The following is a 21,910-nucleotide window of genomic DNA, read 5'->3' on the forward strand; positions in this document are numbered from 1 at the left end:
TACACTTATAGGTTATCCACCCTCTCTTCCTTTATTTTGCAGAAGATTATCTTTAGGATTAAATTAGTGGGTTCAAATCCATTATAGTATGAGTGGATGGAATTTTTAGTCTTGTTCTACTTTAAAGTGAAGTTACAACACACAGTTAAATGTAGTTATTAATAGAAAAACTGAAAAAAACAGGAAGAAATTAAAGGAATGGAACCAGATTCAAGCTTGCATTAATATTTCTCAATCTCTCTTTAAGTATGATTGCTGGCTTAGGCATAGCAAATCTGAAAAGTTCTATGACTTAGATTTTGTTTAAGCGGTAGGAAAATGTTTTCAAATCTTGTTAAGGAACTTGCTCAGTTATGCTTTCAAGGGGAATATGATAGTTTACAAATATTTTTTTTTATCTAGTGCTTACTTGCATAGCTGCTTTTATTTTTTTATAATACTGATCTAGAAATCAAGAAAGGAAGTACTGTTATCCAGTCAATAATAGGCTCTCGGTGAAAATACTGTTGAAGATATCCTGTGTCAACTTTTGCTAAATAAGCAAGGACAATGAAAACATATGGAACTAGTGTTTCTCTTATCTCTAGTCCACTACTTGCATTAATCTTTATTTTAAATGACTTTTCTGGATTTAGGAAGTCATTCCCCTCCCATATGCCCATGACTCTTCAAAGTTACATTTTTAGACTGTAAGGCTGAGATCTAGGAGGCCCCCTTGGCATGGGGCTTGGAAAGGAGGCCGGGGGGGGGGGGGGGGGGGCGGCGACACGGGACGGGGGGGGATGCAGTGTGCAAAGCAACAGATAGGGAAAGAAAGCCTGTATTGTTAGGAATGAATAAGGAAGTATATCTACTTCGGCTCAGTAATCAAAACATTTTCAAAGTGAATTGAGTGATTCTGTGGTTCTTAAAACAGTGCTGGTTTAGTTGAAACAAGTTCTAGTTGATCATAATCATACAGAAAAGATTTCCATAGTTACAAAACAAGAGGTTTTAAATATGCATATTAACAAACACAAGATAGCTGTATACAAATATTTCAAGAGAAAAAAATAAAAAACCAAACATTCCTTTTTGCAAGGACTAAAAAAATTAGCAGCATCCAATACATACTAAATCATGGTGAGAGTTCTGTAAAACCAGGACGATCTCAATGCTTAAGCCTGTTGAATGAACTAAATGATACAGTTCACATTACCACAGAATGCACAAAACCAGGAAAAGCAAATTAAAGCCAGTATGAACATTTAAATAGGTGAGTGTCTCAATATAATGGACTTACTTTCATCTTTAAGGAGCATAATTTCTTTTAGTACACAACAAATTTAAATAGGGAAGAGGAAGAAAAATATTTCAAACCTTTTCTATGTATTCCTTTAATGTTAAAAAAAAGGAAAAAAAGCAAAGAAGGATGGGGGAAAGTCACTTAACTTTACAGAAATAAATATAGATCAAATAAGCATCCAAATGTGAAGAAAACTAGTTACTCAAAAAAACCCCATGTCATTTGACATTTTTCTGCCTTGTCATTAAGTTGCATGTTATCTTCTCTATTACTGTTACCAGTGCTACTTAACACATCTGTACTTTCAGAAGACTAAAAGACACTGCTATCCTCTCCACGCTCCTTGCCCCCCTTCCTGTACTATCACCGTGCGTCCACAGACGTTTCTGCAGACCACCCAAGTCTCATTGCTATATGGAAAATATTATAACCAAAATAGCAAAATACTTGCATAAAAATTCCAAACTTCTATATAGAATGTTAAATTATTATAATCTTTTAATCAAAATCTGTTAAGGAGATTGGAAAATGAAAAACCCTAAATCTTAGTGTGGTTTTGTTTTGTTTTTTAAATAATAGATTTTAATCAAAAGCATAACTTTACTTTTACTTGCAAAAGGCTTTGCTTCCTGAACTGTACTTTATTTAGAAAAAAAAATCCTAATTCAAATAATAATATTAAGGATCAGGTTTAAACCTACAAAAAGGCAGGAAATGCCACAGTTAAGAATGAAACTTTCCTGAATAATGCTACTGTACTTCAGTACTGCATTTTACGCTGCATTGCAAAACAGTATCTAAAAATAACAACCTGCCCTTAAATAAAAAGTCCTGATCACAGTAGGAGAGAATACAATTCTCAACTCAGTTTTCAAGCTACCAATATATAAAGTCAGATCCTTAGTACAGGTTTCTGTAAATATAATATTGGCAATCATAAGATTTTTTTTTTTTTGTTACAAGTGTTCTAAAATATTCTCAAGCCCTTTACTGACTCAATGAATCAACCAGATGCAGCACCCAAAAACGTGCCCTTTTAGCAAATCAACTACATAAGAATCAAGTGCAGATAACTATCCAGTTGTTAGTAGTACCCAGTGAATTAATTGAAGGCAAAATAAATTTGCCTTAGTTCAAGATGTAATGCTCTTTGCTGATTCTTTGATGAATTCTCCTTGTGCACAGTTATTAGAAAGACCGCACAATCTTTCCACTTACAACTTTTACTCCCAGCATAACTTCCCTGATAGGTGTTAATAGAAAACCTATTAATTAAAATGCATACTTTTGTTTTTCCAATCCTTTTATTGTATAGGTTACTAATGAATTTTACTGTACAATTCTTTGCTATTTCAAGCAGGATCCATAACACAGAAACTGAGACCTAATTTTCTCCCAGACTAAAGATCTTTGATTTCTTTAACAACTAAATGCAGATATTTAATTTGATGAAATCTTCTATAAAACAAGCAGTGTTCTCTATTTATTTTAGAAGTACTTCTAATTTGCCACTTTTGTTTTCCTTTAAAATGCTCAAGCGGGTAGGAAGACATGCCAAATTAAAGCGTACACTTAAAATTTTACTTAGAGCTACAAAAATTTAAGTAAGCATATTTTAAAGTCAAAGTAAGAATGTTTAATGTCTTTGAATTAATTTTTCATGTCTGAATTAGCTAGTCATGTTTTGTGCTTGATTCTTTTTTTAAGACATCTTATTCCATCTTGTTAGGTTCAAGGAAAATTTTATTCATATAATTGATAAACTTAATTTGTACACTTCAACTTCTATATTAGCTAAAACGCATCTTTTTCTTTATGGCAAAATAATGATTACAGCTACAACACCTGAATAATTACATATTAATTTATTATTAGTCTAATTTAGAACCTCAACACTATCCCCACCTTTAGCTTTTTGGTAAATTCATCCCTTTTATAATCAGTTTTCAGGCTGGAACTTAAGTGCTTTGCTGCTATTCTGTACGGGATATGTTTGAGAAGGGTTGAAAGCACAAGTTTGTGGCTTACCTATGGAGGCACTAGCGAGCAATAGTGATTTAAGAACACCATTATAAAACAGAATCATTTAATCTGTATAGAGAAGTAATACAACTATTTTTTCCCCTTTTAAGCTTCCAATGTGTTTTATACCTTTTGAAACAACACCCCAGTGATGTTGCAAATGTCATTGCTAAATTGGATTACAGTCACTGTGTGTATTTTATTTACAGGAAAGTTTAGCAAAGCAGCACATCTTGTGATGTGAAATGATGCTATTTGCATGCTTTTGATCTATAGCATAGTCTATGTTTAGCTGAAAAACTTACCGAAGCTTTACAAAGTTATTTTGTTTTCTTACAAAGTACAGATTTTGAGAGAAAGCTAAATTTAAATAATATGCAAAGCAAAATGCTAAAGAAATATCATTAAAAGTGTATAACTTTAACATATTAGCAAAATAGATATAAAATGCAACCAGTTTCCTTTCCAGCACGTTGCCTTTAACTGGGTTAACGTGCAAGTGGTTGCCTCCATTTATACAGAAAGATTTTTATTTTTAACATGCAAGATTGTTGTACTTATCTGCTCCTAGAAAATATGTACTGTATAAACATATCCTTTATCTTGAACTTCAGTATTTCTGTGCTTCCAAGAAGAGTAAAAACATCTGGTTAAATTACTATGTGTGAGTACAATATGCAGGCAAAATCCTGTATGAATTGCATATGAAATAAACCATGGTTTCAATCCTTTTTGTTCTTCCAAATGTTCAGTGTGACCAGTCTGTTGAAATCGCATCTCTGATATATGTCAGCACAATGGCAACTAATGTACTGAAATGCTTCTTTTCTGAATAAAATCAAGTTCTGTTCTTGTTCTACAGCTCCCAATGTTTTAAAGTTTAATTCTGTTATGTGTGTTCCCCCCCCAACAAAGCCCCCCAAACCGGAATGGTACAAAGTGTTGCACACCAGCGGTGATGGCTCCAAGGGACTGGCTGGACGGAGTTGTCATGTGTCTGCCTGTCTACACTTGCTGTGCAGAACATCCTCTCACCTGTACAGCAGGCACAGACAGGCAGTCGCATGACAACCCAGCCTGAGGGACAGCCGCCAGTGGGAAACCGCTCTGACACACCAGAGCATCTTCACCAACAGCTCCAGCCAAGAGTCACTCTGGATCTCAGACGGCCGGTCAGTAACCAAGCCGCGTACTGCAACCCACCTAGAGTCAAACCAACACTGCCTATAAAATACAATAAAACCCACTGCTGAAATTTTTACTGTGCTTCCTATAGTACTCTTTTCCTAGTTGTTCTCATTAACTCACTAACAGTAAGTTTTATTTATACGCAGCTTTGCGGCACCATTGTATGTTTCGTCCTCCCATTTACTTCTCAGGCATAATTTGCATCATTAGATTATTGTCGGTATAAAAATCACTAACATTCCTGCTAGCCACAGAAGCCGAGAGCAGCTTATTGTGTGGCAAGTTAATTCTGTAAACATTCACAATGTCAGACCGTAGAGTAACTTCTCCCCTTTCCACTCTCTCACCTCCTCACTTATTTTCATATCTCCCTCCCAAATCACACAGAATTTTACAATTGGGAATAAACTGTGAAATTATAATAGAAACTGCATCTGTCACTGGATGTTGACAATACTATCCTTTCCTATTGAAACAGAATGAAAATAATTTATTTGGAAATAAGATTAAAAGGTATTTTTCCAATAAATGTAAATTTCACATTTTTAGAAGTTCTCATCCTAGAGCCCAGCTTGGCATCCTTTGCACACCAATAATGCCAGTGAAATTTCTGGATGCTTTGGAAAGAAGAATAAAATCACATTCTCTGACTATGCCCTGTAAAAATGCTACACCACTTTACAAATGGCATCCTTTTGTTTACAATAAAGAGGTTTTTGATTCACAAGCTAGGATGGCGTTCCACATTCCCAAACTCCATTTTATCCTAATGTAGAAGTGGCTAATTCACAAAATTCATATTTGCAGGTTGACTCTCAAATGAACCTTAGCAGAAAAGCTTACAGCTTTTTATGCTACTTAACAGAACAGTAACAACTGAGAGCTAAGATGCTCAGATTTAGTCTTTTGTGTGCGTGTAGGTATGCCTTCTAATACTTTAGCTAGCATTACATGGAATACTCTATGAAAGAAATCTGTATTTGTGAGGTCAACGAACATGCTAATCTTGCACTTATTTACAACAGCCTCAAAGCGGTACATAACATTTTCCTTGCTTCATTTTAAGCAACTGGAAAAGCACAAAGTCATGGTACTGGTCACACAGCAAAGTTACGAGCACAAGCAACTGTACGCAGGATCAGAAACTACCCCAGATTAGTATTCACATAACTGATACTATAACTGCTTTAACCACACTGTTCAAACATCAACTTGATATTTCCATAATTACAAGCCTAAAAAGCATTTTTAGTCACTGATTCCCATCTCATCAGGAATAAAATCCTGCAGTATGTTTGAGCAGCAACAAAACCATGTCAAGAAACCAATCGTTTCTTTTGTAATACTGATATCATACAACAAATTTTGAAATCTTTTGCCAAAGTAACTTGCTTCAAAATGCATTCCACTGTGGGTTCTTCACTTACAAAACCTGCAGCTCACAATTACAGGAAGTAATTTATATCCTTCTAATGGCACTAGCAAGCAACCACTTGCATTCAGAGAGTGATTTTCATCTCAGAGTAAATTCAAGACTATAGAAAATGGGCTCAGCTTACACTAGAGGGGGTACACAGCCCTAGAGGTCCTAGCAAGCACTGGAGCTGTGTAAAGTACACTGACAGAGCCCTCTGGTACAGGAGCTGCTACAACATTCCTTACTCAGGGGTAGGAGGAAAGGGGGCACAAACTCATCACTGCGGCAAGACAGCAAAGGTGAGACCTGACTTTCTACATCTTCCCCAGCTGCGATGGAGAGGCTCTTGCTACTGTGCAAGGGCTGCAGAAGTGACCGGCCCGAGTGGGAGGCACAGGGATCTGAACTCCCTACGACCTCACAGCGTGCACAGCCATACTGAGCCCGGGCACAGCCCAGACACATAAACATGGGTATCACTTCACACATCACTGAAGACTGCGTATCTTACCAGGGTGGAAATATAACAGCGTGCAGCCTTTTCAATAATCATCTGAGAACAGGATGTGACAACTACCAAACCAAGCTGAAAGTGAGGAGAACATTTTAAGGAGACAAAATGTAATTATAAAAATTGGAATTCAGCCAGGAAAGCAAATATTTTCTTGTTTATTTTCAGAAGCCAGTAGTTCTGTTTCTGAAACAAGTCACTCATCTTTTGACTAACCTAATGGTCAAGCTACGGCTTTGACCTTCTTCAGAAAGCATCTAAAACAGACCTTACTAATTTTTTAAGTCCTACTGAGAAAGGCCCAGTAAAAAAATAAAGAAAAAATCCAGCGTAACTTTATGAACTCTTTCCCAGGACAGAACAATCAAATCATCCAGCAAATCTCTACTTAAGGAGGAACTTCTTCCACCAGCAAAGCATGGAATAGGACTACGCTATTATCTTCTCTTACCACTCTACGAAATTCCTGAGCGATCTCCCATATTGGCCTGAATGAACTACTGGTATTTTCACGACTCTCAAAACACAACTGTTTGGCAATTAAGAGGCATTATTTTAAAATATGCATATGGAAATCAGACAGTGGCCATTTCCCTGCATGTACTATTCTGAGATTCTGACTCTCCCTAGCAGACTATCAAAACAAACGCTTTATTTTTAAAGTTGCGTAGCAGAAGACATTCCGTAAGTATTTTCAGGAATTTTTACATTTCACACTAAACAAAGATCAAATTCAAAAAAGCAACATCAAAACTACCTAAAAAACTGCCACAGTACGTCACATCTTAGATATGCCTCCAATTGCTTGAGACAGATACATAGCAAGGGGTGTTAATCTCACCACATCGTTCATCTTATTTTAGTTACAGTTACCTGTACCTAATCTAAGACAAGTTCTAGTAGGTTCAAGGTATATTACAAAAAATAACAGCTTCAAACTTTCAAAGGCACTTCATAAAGGCACTTTTGCATTTCTTTTTAATTCATTTTTATGTCATTGCAATAAAATACTTCAAATTATATTTCAGTAATCTGAGAATAAAACTTTCCCTCTTAATACTTCGCACTTGGTTCCTCCCCTCTCTCTGATATACGCTCATTTTCCTGTTACAGTAAATACATTTGAATCCCTTTAAAACTTAAATAAAAGGGCAAGGGGCAAAAATCTTCAAGATTAACCTAATTTGTCCCTCAATCTTAAGGTCTATCCCAAAATGGCTACTGACTCAGGAAAAATACACTACTGACCAGCACAGTTTCCACCATCAGCAGTATTACTGAAGTAACTACCTATGATAAGTATCACATTCTGGATTTGCAGGACTCAGCAGAGCTCTGGCTTATGGACATGAACTACAGGACCTCTGCCCAGTGGTTCTAGAAAATCCACTGCAGTAAAACACTAAGTTAGTTTAAACAGAATATGAATTGTCTGCACAGTCCCCATCAACGAACTCCCTGTTTTGTTGGGGTAAGCCAGTGTTTTGTTGGGGTAAGCCAGTGTTTTGATTATGACTTAGAATAAGATGGAAAGATTGAGTGATGTCTTAGCACTCATTTAAAGCTCTCTCTTTACCTGTGCCTCTTCCATCCAATGAACTGGTTCACCCTAAAAATTGCTAAATTTTTGATGAAAACATTTAACTTTTAAAAAAAAAAAATCAGAAAATAATAGGATTTTTTTTTTAACGTAGCTCATTTTTTCTATGAAAACCAACACAAACCTTAAAAAACACACAAGGGCTTTACTGTAAAGCTGATAGTGCACATAATAATCCCATTTTAACCTTCAAAAATTAACAAGACTGCTGGAGTTTTGAATAGAGCGTATCATTACCAATATTGTTGAAAAAATAATTAAACAGAACAGATGAGCTGCCTAACAACATATTCAATAAAGTGAGCAACTGGATGTCCTGTCCTGTTTATCATAGAAATGCTTTTTCCAGTTGTCATATTAGTCATCTCAGATTTACTGATCAGCAGTGACATTTCTCACCCAGGTGCATTTTTTGTCAAATTTGAAAATCCATACCAACCAGCTACAGAACTCTGCAGACAGGTTTTTCATTGTCTCAGAATATGAGCCTGGAGAACAATTGCTATCATTAAATCAATTGCTGTAGTTACTTTTAGACGTAACTTTACCTACACAATTTATGATCAACTTAGAGTAGATGTGCAAAAGTAGTCCAAACAGGCATAGGACAATAACCAGAACATTCCAAAACAGGCCTTTTCTTTTTTTCTTTTTTTTTGACCAATGTGTGGAAACCACAGGAAGAGAAGAAGAAAGTAAACCAAAAAACAAACAAAAACATTCCACACAACACCCTGTATTTATGTTATCAACATTTCAACGGAAATCTTAGAGGGTCAGCTTTCTCCATTAATCAAAACTAGAAGAGATAAACACAGGTAAACCCTTAAAACATTCTTTGAGTTCAAGTGTGTACAAGCCGATTTAATACTTTAAGCTGGTATCAGCAGACTGAATAAATACTGGGTTTTTTCCCCAGTAGAAAAAAGTTCTTCATTCCTTACCTCATCATCTTTATACCAGGACAAGCTTTCTGCAGTTAGAACGAACCAGTATTCCTTGGATCCTCCTTTCATGATGCCAATATTGTTGATGGTCAGCCAGCCTTTCCGGATGACCTGTGCAGAGGTGCAGTCAGGCACAAGTTTAGTTCATTACTCACTTGACATAATTCTGATGCTACATTCATTGTTTTAAATAAAGACTTGCTAAATAAAACAAGAACAGGTGCATTTTTTCAGTCTCTGGCAAATTCAAGAGGTTTTGCAGGTTCCTATCATTCAAGGAAAAAAAAAAAAAGTAACAAAGTAAATATAGTGTTTTCAGTCAAAAGGCTGGAGAAAGAGAGAAGCTTAAGTATTACCATGTTGTACTTACAGCAAGTATGAATGCATTAAGGATTGTGTAAACTTGAAGATATTTATTTGCTGTATAATAACACACTGTAAAAGTCCATGCAACTTTATATACGACTACTCTCTTCTAGTCTAATTGTTAAGGTCATTTGTAAAGTTGGATATTAGGAAAAGCACCTAGATTCTGGCAAAGCGAGTGGCTTCTGGCACACATTGGGAATTTTCAGCATGGGTTGAATCAAGTGACAAAGTGGAGAGGTCCTCTACAGTTAATTTGAAATTAAGATAGGAAGCAGTAAGGAAAGGTATATGAGAGCTATTTTCTCTCATAAAGTAGAAGACAAAAAGAAAAGGGGGGGGGGGGGGGGGGGAGGAACCTAAGGCAGCAATAAAAATCAGGAGAAAAATGGGTAAAACAGAACTTTATAAAATAGATACAAGCCAAAGATGAAAGAACAAATGGGAACAGCAAACCTGTAAATACTAAGGCCAGGAGGCTATATCATGCAAAGAGAAAGAGAGACAAAAGAAAACTGAATAGGAATAAGACAACTCCAGAGGTGAAGAAGAGAGAACGGTCATGAGAACTGTGGATCATATAGAAACTTTCAATTTTATTGGAACATTTATTGTTTTCCAATACATATATGAGAAAGCAAATGTTCCTTCCTATTATACTCTGAACAAGACAACAGAGCTCTCCTAATCACACAGATGCAGGGAACTTCAGCTGTTCCATTTCTCCCCACAGGAACACCCTTTACTTGCCTATGAAGCATTGAGATGGAAAGAAGTGCTCAGAGAAGCCCTTCAGAACTCCCTCAACAAGTGCCACAAGCACAGATTTGTGTGACTGAACACAAGCGTCCTCTTGCTTTTAGAGAAATAGACGAGACTGTGACATTCCTCTCATAGGGCTTTACAAGACTAGTAACTCCAATATCAACAGATAACCAGAGAAAACAATTGATCAATATCTTTTCCTTGTCATCTATAAAAGTTTCAGAATTGGAATTCACTCCCATTCAGCATGCACGTTCATGTAAGCTCCTTGAAAGAAACAGCTTTGGTATTGCACAGAGCAAGGGACTAAGTTATATTTGATAACCAAACCAAACCAAGAGATCAAAAGTTGCACCTGAAAAGGTGGTAAAAGTATTGGTAATGCACATACTCCAAGACTATCAATTTCATTTCAAATAAGATGATCGTGTTTTCCCACTCACTACCAACCAGGCCAGCAGTGTAAGAAAACAACTGAAGATCCAAAAACAGTCTATGGGTTTTCAGCTTGTAAGAAAATCGCTAAGGAAGCATTGATTTGGTTCTGAAGACTCAGTAAGCTGACAGAGAACTAGACATGACTCCCGTAGAGATACTCACGGGTATACCATGAGCAGACTGGATGGAATAGCCTGTACCACAAAGGTATCTGCAGAAGTTTGTAATTATTTTTAATATTCATGTTCCTTTGGGGGGGTGGGGGGTGGAGAGGGGGCATTACTGACTATAAATAGGCATGGAATGCTTGTTCGAGTGCAAGTTAAGGGAAACGTACTGATACGAACTTGATGACCCATCAATCCTCATTTTATTTTACGAAGTTTATTGAAGTAAACTTTTAACAGGAAACAAACAACATGCATATATAGCCAGTGTACTGGCCTTCAAGCAGCTGCAACAAAACAAGTTGTGGAACCAAGCTAATTTCATTTTTTTTCTGCACTGAACTACACAAATGCAAATGGAAGAAATTTTAGGAAAAATCCAGGAAATTAAGGTTCCCCAACCACTTGAATTTAGCTCCGCAACAAGGTGAGCTATATTTGTACAGCAGACTAAATACTTTACAGCAAATGCGCAAAGGTGGTTATTCCCACGTTATAAAGAAACTGAAATAAGAGGCTCTGAGAGAGGATGCTGTTGAACCATGCTGTCTGCAATTGAAAATGCTCTGTTGCTCCCTATAAAGCACATTATCCACACACCGGAAGCACAAGCAGCCGGGCCAGCATGCTACTGAAAACTGGTTTGGACACACATCCTAGAGAGGGTAAAAGATTTGAAGACAGATGTCACAGTGAGGATAAAGAGGTGGTTTCTAGAAGCAAACCAGTAGCATGTTCAAGAGCCTTACAGGTGACGAGCACTTAAAAAGGAAGGGAACTAGCACACTGCTTGTTCCATTCAGTGCTTTCCCTCATCATTACCATAGGCTTTGTAGCATAAGAGTCAAATTTTCTCAATTTGACAAGAATGCATTTGTGGTAGAGGTCTCAGAACAGACCAAGCCAAGATTTTAATATCTAAACTATACAAGACACTTAAGAAGTTCCCAAGTAAGCTTTTAATACTCATAATGTAGGAACCACATTAGCTGCACAGCTCCAAAAGACTGTCTTGTTCCAGTCCAATGCATCTCCCCATAGATGCATAGCCATCACTGGCTGTGGACAGAAACAAGCTGATGTGCTAATACAAACATTGGTCACTGTCTCGTAAAGGAAGGAATTTGCCAGTTGTTTCCTCAAAAATCCTGTGTGCTGAGGATTAGATCCAGCTGTCATTCCCACACGACACTGCATGAAGAGCACGGCACCAAGCTATAGCAATATCTTGGGTATGTGTTTTTCATGTGCAAATTTCTAGACCTGTTTACCTATACCCCTCTAGGAAAACAGGCTACAGTGTTCTCTAACGTATCCTGGACACTGTGATAGATCATAATTACCCAAAATACTTGGAAGCAGTTCTAGGGGACATCAAGAGAGAGAAGAGCTTAGTGTGCTAAGCCTCATGTTCTTTTCATTGAATTGTTCCCATTTCCCAGGCCCATTTTGTTAACTACCAAAAGCTACACTTTCAAAACACTCAGTACCAGTGTTGGGATCAGGGGGGAGGGAGATATCAGATCAAGGTGTAAGTGCAAAACAAAGTGAGATTAAGCAACACAGTTTTACTTTCCAAAGCAGCTAAATTACACCTCAGACTCCAGCCAATTTCTCAAAAAATAATTCAAGCTATATTTTAGAAATAAATGTCCTTCCATTGGCAATAAGCAGCAAACATTTTCAAAGAGACTTTTGAAGTTAAAAAAACTCTGATGGAAGCGGTTGGTTTTTTTTTTTTTTTAAACTATTGTGTTAGCTATGTTGTATAGTACTTCAGCTTGAAAAATGAAAGTACTGTGCTTCATTATTGTTTTCACTAGTTCATTTTCTGGTTGGTTTGGATTTAAGAGATCCATTTCAATATTTTTCTATCATATTTCTAAATGTCACTCTGTGCAAACCAGATATTAGTGACATGAATTATGAACTTCAGGAAGGTGAAAAATATGGGCATTGCCAGAAGCTAGGGAAGACAATATTCTGACCGGTAGTTGGACTCCATGTACAGGATGAACAAGAGATGACACAGTTCCTTCCTTCAGGGTCCCGATACCTAATCTGGGTGTCTGAAAAATGAAACTTAGAGGGTACGAATGCACATGAACAAGCCAGAAGGAAGTCATTTTCTGATAGCTCAGCTGCGCAAAACCCAAATCATATCTGTTGTTCTTATTCTCCACCACTTCACAGATAAACAGGAAAGCAGGATTTGACACAATAAGTACATTTTATGTATTGCTGCATGACTTACTCATTCCATTAAATCAAATAAGGTATTTGTAAAAGAAATACGTTAGAGAACCAGAAAGTGTTCCATTTCTTTAAAAGAAGTGTTTGAAAGATGATTTCAAGATAAGTGAGAGATAAGTGAAACTGACTTGGCGAACAGAAATACAAGTGTGAAAATCATGATACTGGCTACTTCCACAACAATACAAGCAGCAGCATTTGTTGAGTTAACATAACTCAAAGTTGTGTTACGCAACTCCATTGAAATAATTTTGAACACGCAAGACAACTGCCAGCACTATTCGATCTTCTAATCACTGTCATAACACCATGTGTTACCAAGGAGTAAGCACACTGAGAGAATAAAAATTGCAAAACCTACTCTGTGAGGCATCCTTACAAGCTATTGCTTCTTTAGGTTCAAATATGAAGATTCTCACACTACAGAGGCTAAAAAGGAACAACAGATTAGAGGGGAAACCTAATACAGTATTTCACTGTAATTTGTCAAATGTCAGAGCATAAACTGATCAGATCTGTTCTGACACCGAACAGAACTGAGATCTTGTGACATTGCTTCCCCCAAAATCACTGCACAATATATTGCATAACTTAAAAATAATGACGGTGGCTTAAGTCCTAAACACAGCTCTACTTTAAAGAAAAATTTAGTCTTTACTGAATTAAAGCACTCAGTAGTGAAAAACTGAAACATACTTCCAAATGTAGTTAAACAAAGACTGAGGTGATTAAGTCAATCATGAAGGAATCTTAACCTAAAAATAAGTATAATTAAAGGCCATTTAGAACAGTAATACTTCTTTAGTCTTGATAAGGTGAAAATTCAACAGCAGCATTGTCTCATTAAAGGATATTTCAAAATTTAACACCATGTGGTTGTCCATGCCATCACCACTGGCATTTCTTAACAGAACAGCCTTGTCATGATTTTTCATGACCACTTCACAGACCATAGCATAAGTTTCCATTTCCATCTACTTGCTTAAAAAAATTTTGTAAACACATTTTTTTCCTGGGTCATGCAAGGTAACAGGATTTAAGTATATCTGAAGAAAAGAAAGAGCAAAGTATGCTACAAAGCAGGATTAAAAAGAAAAAAGGGGTTACTAGGGAAAAAGTTACTTATTAGCACTATAGTTCAGGCCAGCTGATGGGGTTGTGCTACTGATGCTACTTGTGTCCAGAACAAGTGAATCAGATTGCTGGTGTAACATTGTAAAAGAGGCAGGTCAAACAAAGCCTTTGAACCCAAACCTCCAAATCACTTGGACAGTGACTTGAAACTCATAGTTCAGATTAAGCCCCTTCTCCACAGCAGCAGATTTTGCCACAGAAGTAAAACACAAAACATATAAGTTATATATAATCCTCTATAATTTGAGTATCTTGCATTCTTACACACAGAGTATCAATTGGGAACATGGAGCGATGACACCTTCATCTTCAAAGGTTTATCATGAAGGGGAGCTTTAAACGGTAAATTTTAGTCACCGAAACAAATCTCAACACACAAAATACACAGTTAAGAGTGGGTCAGCTTTCAGGAACCAGATCGTGCTAGTGTGCTGTGTAAAACCAAGCATTACACTGATTATTTCAAGCAAATTAGAAGACAGACTAACCTGTGGCTTTAAAAAGAAACTTTGTGGAGTCAGGTCAAAACCTCAGGCGGTAGCAAAGAAAAGACAAACAAAAAAGGCCAAAGATTAAGCGTGAGAGGATAAATTAGTAGTAGAGGAAAAAGGAGCAAAAACATGTTAAGAGGAATTGGCATTACACTTCTTCCAAAAATGCAATATTGCTGCACTCATCTTATTTCTGAGATAAACAGAAATAGTCAATAGTTATCTGCATCATTCCAGTTCAAAGCAAGCTACAAAAAAGAAAAGCAATGAATTGCAAATGAGCATCCCACTATTTTGGGAAGGCTTAATGATCTTGTTCTCCCAAGAGATTCAATTCAACTGCTGTTAGAATCAGTGCTGCCTAGTCCTTTTTCCTTTATTGAACATAAGTTTAGTTTAAGTTTGTTTGAAATGATAACTAATATAATTTGATGATGTGGCAACAAACTGGAAAACGTATGTGTTTTCATCATACATATTACCAAAGAATGCACACGACACAGAGATTTAATTCTTACACCTAACCATCACTAAACCAGGAGTAACTTGTTATAAAATTAACTGCTGTTTAGACAATTAATTCTAATTAGTAATATTAAAGGCATTCACATATTTATTTACTCATGAGGTGGAAGGGTTAGAAAAGAGTCTGTCCATTCTATATTGATCCTCCTGGTGCTATGAAAAGAATGCTAAAAAGGCTTTAAATATTTCTAAGTTTATTAATAAAACTCATTTTTTCTATCAGAAGTAATTCCTTTACATAAACAAAATAGCAAGAACAGTACCTGTACACATAAACAGCATGTTCATTTACGCAAGAGCTAATGTTTCCTTTCGGTTACCAGAAACTTATTTGCCCACCTTTCAAAAAGAGGTTTACTATGAATAGAGGCACTTACATCAGATAAAAACTGCTTTCCAGTTATATAATAAAATAAACACCAATTAGTCATGTTAGTTTGAGAAACTCAGTAAATTATAAAAATATTAATTTTATTCAGTTTTCTACAGCATTTTAAGTTATATTAATTCATACTTGTAACAGCAGGTTAGTAGCAGTTAAGTGATGAACTGCAATTATCCTTTGTTGAGGAAGTGTTACAGACAAAACAGTTTAACATTAAATAGTTTAGTAGCAAGTATTCAACAAACCAATGAGTTAGAGACAAACTTTGCCCTCTGAGAAGCTAAATGAAAAAGCAACAATAAAGCTTACAGAACTTAGCTCGTACAATTTGCCTTGAAGGCGGTAGATTGGTTCCCTGAAATAGCAAATTGCAAAAATGAAGTTTTATTTCAGAAACATTTTCTCATTCTTTTCAACTCCAAAACAATTAACTTAAACATCTGTTTATTATCTTTAAAATAAAAGGTTCAGCAAAGTCCTTTGTACCAAAAGTAATCAGGTTTCAACATTTAATTTAAAATGCCAAGCTTTTTCTCCACTTCTTTAGAGAGAGAACATTCACTTAATTAAAAAATCATTCATTTTGTTTGTGTATTTTTGAAGAGTCAGATAATTGGTTGATTTTCCTTTTATGGGACACTCCAAAGTGATGACGGTTGTTGTGTTTGACACATGTTCTGGCACAGCTAGATAAGAAGGAAATCTCTCCTCAGAGGGGAGAGAATAGTCTTTGAAGCCATTTCAGTGTTTAGACCTTTCAACTTTTTTCATCTTAGTCCTAACCATAAATTACATCAAAGATGCCACTCATGGTGGTCAGGCCGTGGGCGACCATCACATCCAAGACATTAATGAATTATTTTAACTAACATCTCAAAAATAACCAGCAATTTCTTGGTGGGAGGAAGAGGTTGGATGTCTATCCTCCAAAAGATGACTAAGTTTTCAAAAAATGCTAGAACTCTCATCTACAACAGCAGAAGAGGAGACTTTCTGAAATGTCAAGTTTATCACCTGAGGGATCCAAATTCAGTGGTCACATTTGAAAACCTTGACCTTTCACGTCCTGAGCATTGTTTGACCAAATTGTACATGAAAACATCAGGAAGACACTCAATATTGGTAATTATTTATACAAAATTTCATTGTCTTATTTTTACTAGAATTTTTTATTTCTTTTTAAAGTATGTACTAATTCCATAACATTCTCTTTCTGCTTAAGACTTTGCAAAACCCTCAAAGTGAGCAGAAACCTCCAAAGTTGTAGCATTTTCATTATTTTCATCTCATATAAAAAAGAGGACTGATCCTGTGAAGTACTGAGCACCCCTGGCCCACACAAAAGCAAAGAAAGAAGCACAGCTCAGGAGCACTTAGCATCTTGCAGAATTAATCCCATATTCTTGTGTGATAAAAAGAAACAAATGAGTAATTTCATTAATGAATCTCAGTGAAAATGCTAATTAATCTGAGACCATCAACCAGTTATTCTTTGTTTATTTTGAGAGAGGCCTATGGTACATAGTCAACATCTTTGTGAAGTCAACTGAAAGTTTTCAGAAGAGGTAAAGGCAAATTCAGTTTTGCTTGCAGAATTACCCCTTCACTGCTGTTAAGCTGTGAACACGTAAGAACTAGGAAAACAACTATGACAAAGCACACACAAGCAAGTACTCACCAGCATTTTGGATTCTGAAATTCACAAGTTCGCAGTTAATGACAAAATACATTGATGTGTAACGTGAAAGGTTCAATGCACTAAACAGCATGGGAGGGGAGACACTAACCAGCAGTGCAAGCAGTAGCAGAAATATTAAACAACAAATGACAATAACAATGAAAGTCAGGTGGCTCTGAAAAATCCAGTAAAACAAGGTGATGATGACGCATTCTATATATGTTTGAAGCAGAAAAGGTAAATGATACACTTACAGCAAATAAATGCAGCCAAGAAAACCAAACAGCTTGGATTAACTTGCACATGCCATTATCCATTCTCTGTTAGGTGCCTACCTGATTTCCCACTGCACTTTTGTTAACCTGACTGCTTCTTTGTTGGGCACTAAGGGAAGCAGAGGAAGAGAGTTATACTGAAGAAACTCGAACTAAGCCAGTTCCTGAGGAACAGATTTTAGCAGTAACAGTTACTTCTGATTCCAGCACAGAAAGCTAGAGTAACAAAGAAACACAGCAAAATCATTGCATGTATGTGCACATTTCAACTACTTTTTCTTACAGTATAGGAATGCCTGCTTAGGACAGAAGGGACATGCACGGCAGACAGCTCCTACTAATCACCTCCTTTGTAACAACATCCTACTTGGATTGGTAAAGGTTACTAAAAGCACAGAGAAATTATGGTTCATGTGGGTAACTTTGGAAACATTAGCCTCTATAAATATTCAAAAAGAGACAAAAAGCAAGCCATTTCTGTTATTTAGCACAGTACAACAAATCCTTCCCTGCTGGAGGCTCCTTAATAGCTTTGTCTTGACAGTTTGTTTTGGATATTATTCTAATATTTATATGCACTTTGAGGGTGTAAATATAACCAACGGATGAAGCCATCGCAAAGCTGGTTCAAAAAGCTGGAATCATACAAGAATAGAGCATATTTAAAATTAAACCATATTTAAAATAGTTTGCCCAATTCTTGAACTCTAGTAATCCCAGTTCCCGAAATAAAACACACTCCTGTCTCAAAAACATACAAGTTGCCATTAATTCTAAAAGCATTTACATTATGTGGTGGTTTGTAAGTGTTAGGTCACAAAATTAAAATATTGCTGGAAAGAGGAAGAAAAGCATTCAGAGAGCAGGCTTTGGCTACTCAACCACCAGAGTGGCCACTGGTGATAGGAAGTTTTGTTTGGATTAGATTATACCATTTCACCAGGCATTGATTAACTGAAGAAAAAAGCATACATATTAGATCAGCTACAAACGCTGCTCTGAAAGAGTAAGAAAGAAAGATGTGCTTGGATCCCAGCCTATGGGCCAATCCTGCAACTGTTTTGTGCACAGCTGGTGTTCCAAAGAATTGCTGAAGCACCAAACTCAGCCCCATCCCAACTCTGATCCTGCGCTTCAGAGCATACTCTATCAAACCAGGAGGCCACATGCTGTCTGTGAGAAGATCCACAAGGATGTTTATTCCACATGCCTATTTACTGGACATAGCTCTCAATCATCCAGATCCTTTTGACCAAATAGCACTGCACGTCCCTGTTGCATCGTCTGAGTTGCATAAGCTTTGGTGCCTAAATTATGATTAAATAACGTGCATGCAGAAAACACAGCACTAACACCTCACCAATTCTGATCGGTTGTTTGAGAAACATACATGAGATGGCTTTAGGAAACCTAATTACCATTCTTTCAGTTTGGTTTTGTTTTGGTTTTTGTTTGTTTGTTTTTTTTATTTTATTTTTTTTTTTAATTTTATTTCATTTTGTCTCCTTAGGAAAGCTAAATAGATGACTAACATCATACTAAGAAACCCAAAGGCTAAGAAGCCTTTTAGAAATAGCCCAGCAACTGGTCCTCTATTTATTGTTCTAAATACAGATTACTCTTTATGTAGACTGAAGCATGTAGCTACGTCTGAGTTACATCAACTGGAAACAAACCCAATTCCAACATTTTACCATTTGTTCTGCTAAATGAGGCAAACATTAATATTCTAAGATTTCACACTTTCATAACTATGCAAAGTTGTTCTAAATATTGGCATTCTTAAATCCTTCTCAATTCAATTCACATTGCACTATACCTGCCTGAGGCCCTGCAAAGCTGCAAGGTAGTTTGAAATGTCTTGTGCTCTCATTCTTATGAGCAAGGTTCACAGCACTTACTCCTATAAAACACTGCAGTCACATGAGACGACTGGCTAGAAGACTCAGCAAAAGAAAGGAAACACTAGGGAATCTGGGGAATCTATAGTCCAGGATGTTCAGATACTGCAGAAGCCCATATGCTACCCAAAAATTATTTCATTTTCCAGTTCTAACATAATTGCTATAACAATAATACAATTATAGTTTAAAATGTGTATTTTCTACTGTTTAGCTCATAAATTAATGTATTTTACATTTTAATTTTTTCTTAGTTATCCAAGTTTTCTCTTCCAGCTGAGCACAAGTCAACAAGGATACTTCCCTTCCCATCAGTTTCAACCTATAGAAACACTTCCTTAAACTTATCAGTGAACTTAAGCAAAGAGCCATTTGTTATCTGCTTATACCCCATGCACAGCAGCTGGTGATTACTAGATCTCAACCAGCAAGAGAGGAAGCAGCTTTCCCAAGAAACTGAACTTGGACATTGCAATTCCTTGGAAAAGACGCAGCAGTGAGGACCACAGACTGAACCACAGGCCCCAGCGGCAGCATCCATGAGGGGGATTTTTCCAGGGGAGAGACATAATGAAATCACTCCAGATATACCTGGCACTGCAGAATCCAAGACTATAAAACATGGAAGGTTCCAACTTGACACAAGGAAAAAATTTTTTCACAGTGAGGAGAGGCAAGCATTGGAACAGGCTGCACAGAGAGGCTGGAGAATGTCCGATTTTGAAAGTTTTCCAGATCTAATTGGACAAAGCCCTGAGTAACCTGGTCTGAACTCAGCATTGACCCTCCTCTGAGCAGGAGGTTGGACTATGTGACTTCCCAAGGTCACAACACACACCATGAATATATAAGGAGTGTTTTTAGCAGGCTTTTTCCTGTCAGAAAAGGATGAAGAGAAGTAAATAGCAGGCAGGTTGTTATCTTGACCTCTAGAAGGCCAGCTACCATTTGTACAACATCCTGTCATTCGTCAAGAGAACTGATAAAGATATCTAGGACCTGCAAACAATTCTAGAGAAAGTTGCTCAAACCAAGCACATAAACAGTGCCTGGCTTTGCCTTCTCCCCTCTCAGCTTACTGAACTCCATGTTTTAAACCTTCAAGGCATACTGCCAAAGATGTAGACCTTCCTTCACAGTGCTAACTAGAATAGGCAATAGTATAATACGCACTGTGGTGCCAAACTTTGTTGCCAGCATCCCACATGGATGAAACCAGTTGTGATTCCAAACACTGTTATGGCAAATATGGCATGAATATGACTGAAGGAACATTTATTCTTCAAAGAGTGAAGACATCTTTAATGTTTTTACTAGTGTCAAAATGTTGGTATGAAGTCCCTGAGGCACAAATTGCTGGAAGCTGAGGGAGAACATTCTGGAGAATATTCTCACAGCCTTCTCAATTAAGCGAGGAGAACGTCAAACCAGGCCCTGCAGGGCATTCTGCTACTATTATTCTCTACAGCCAAACAGCAGGCACACTTATAATTCAGTGACATCCATTACTCTGAGCAAAACTGTTTCACACGGAATCACAGCTTCCAAAATATGCATTAGTAACAATGTGGAAAGACCACCAATATTATACATTTCTGTGGTGCTAAAATGGATACAGTGAGGGCATCGGCTTGCCAAAGCTGCTTCCTGAGATGTGTGTGATTCCAGACCAAGACGTAAGCTTCAGCTTCAGTGAAACCAGGCTTGTGAACTGGGGTAAAGAATCCCCTACAAGTGGGACAGAGTTCAACATTGTGTATATTGAGACAGAGCACGCTCCTGCATGTTTGGGACTTTGCAGCTTGTATCTTCACTGTCACACTTCAGGACTTGTGTTTTGAACTCAGTAAAAACAAAACAAAACAAAACAACTGACAGTGTCTTTATAACAAAGTGTGTATATACGTACTTTGCAAAGCCAATGAAGTCTTCGTGATTGGTGTTGATGTAAGAAACCTGGATATCAATCAGCAGCAGCACCTATTAGGGGAAACAGGAGAGCAAAAAAAGGATGGGTAAGGTAGAGGAGAGAGATTGAGAAAAAGGAAGGGAGAAAAAACCAGAACTTTTGAATTTTCTGCATTATTGAATATTGTTTTCATAATCATTCAAGCCAAAATGAACAATATTTTCTAAATCCCACCACTTCTGTTCATGTGCTTTTTTAATAAGCTAGACTACAGAAGAGCTATTCCCTCTTCCTATTTTTTTCCTGACAGACCTCATTTTTCACTATCTTGGCCCTTGTCCACTTCATTAAGATCAATGATACATGGCCAGAGATAGTTTAATAATATATAACATGGATTCTAGCTCTACGTTTTGCAAGTTAAGCAAAATTCTGTCTATTTGTAGTATTCCAGCCAAGTCAACAAGGAACCTGAACATTAAACTTAAAATCATATTTTCTTTAGGTACTACACAAAGAAGTGATAGGTAAGCTAGCCCTGGCCCAGAAGTACAGTCCAGGTACTAGATAGCCATTCTGGTGCACACATCTGGCTTGAGAGATGGGCTAGTCAATGAAATAACAGAATGAATGGTTTGTGTACTTATCACCTG

General features: G+C 36.9%; 1 protein-coding gene across 3 annotated transcripts in view; it reads right to left on the bottom strand.

Moving 5' to 3' along the window:
• The window catches only part of DNM3 (dynamin 3), a 182,143-nt gene that overhangs the window by 116,700 nt on the left and 43,533 nt on the right, over positions 1–21,910 (bottom strand). For all 3 annotated transcript variants that reach the window (XM_087731920.1, XM_087731921.1, XM_087731922.1), the window contains exons 12-14: positions 21,258–21,328; positions 17,508–17,556; positions 8,968–9,081 (exon numbers count right to left, since the gene is read on the bottom strand). In XM_087731920.1, coding sequence (XP_087588046.1) covers positions 8,968–9,081; positions 17,508–17,556; positions 21,258–21,328 — 234 coding nt within the window. The remainder of the gene's footprint in view (positions 1–8,967; positions 9,082–17,507; positions 17,557–21,257; positions 21,329–21,910) is intronic.

This window comes from Nipponia nippon, unplaced genomic scaffold (assembly GCF_047370975.1).
Source record: "Nipponia nippon isolate SJK-2023a ecotype South Korea unplaced genomic scaffold, ASM4737097v1 scaffold_5, whole genome shotgun sequence".
Lineage (NCBI taxonomy): Eukaryota > Metazoa > Chordata > Aves > Pelecaniformes > Threskiornithidae > Nipponia > Nipponia nippon.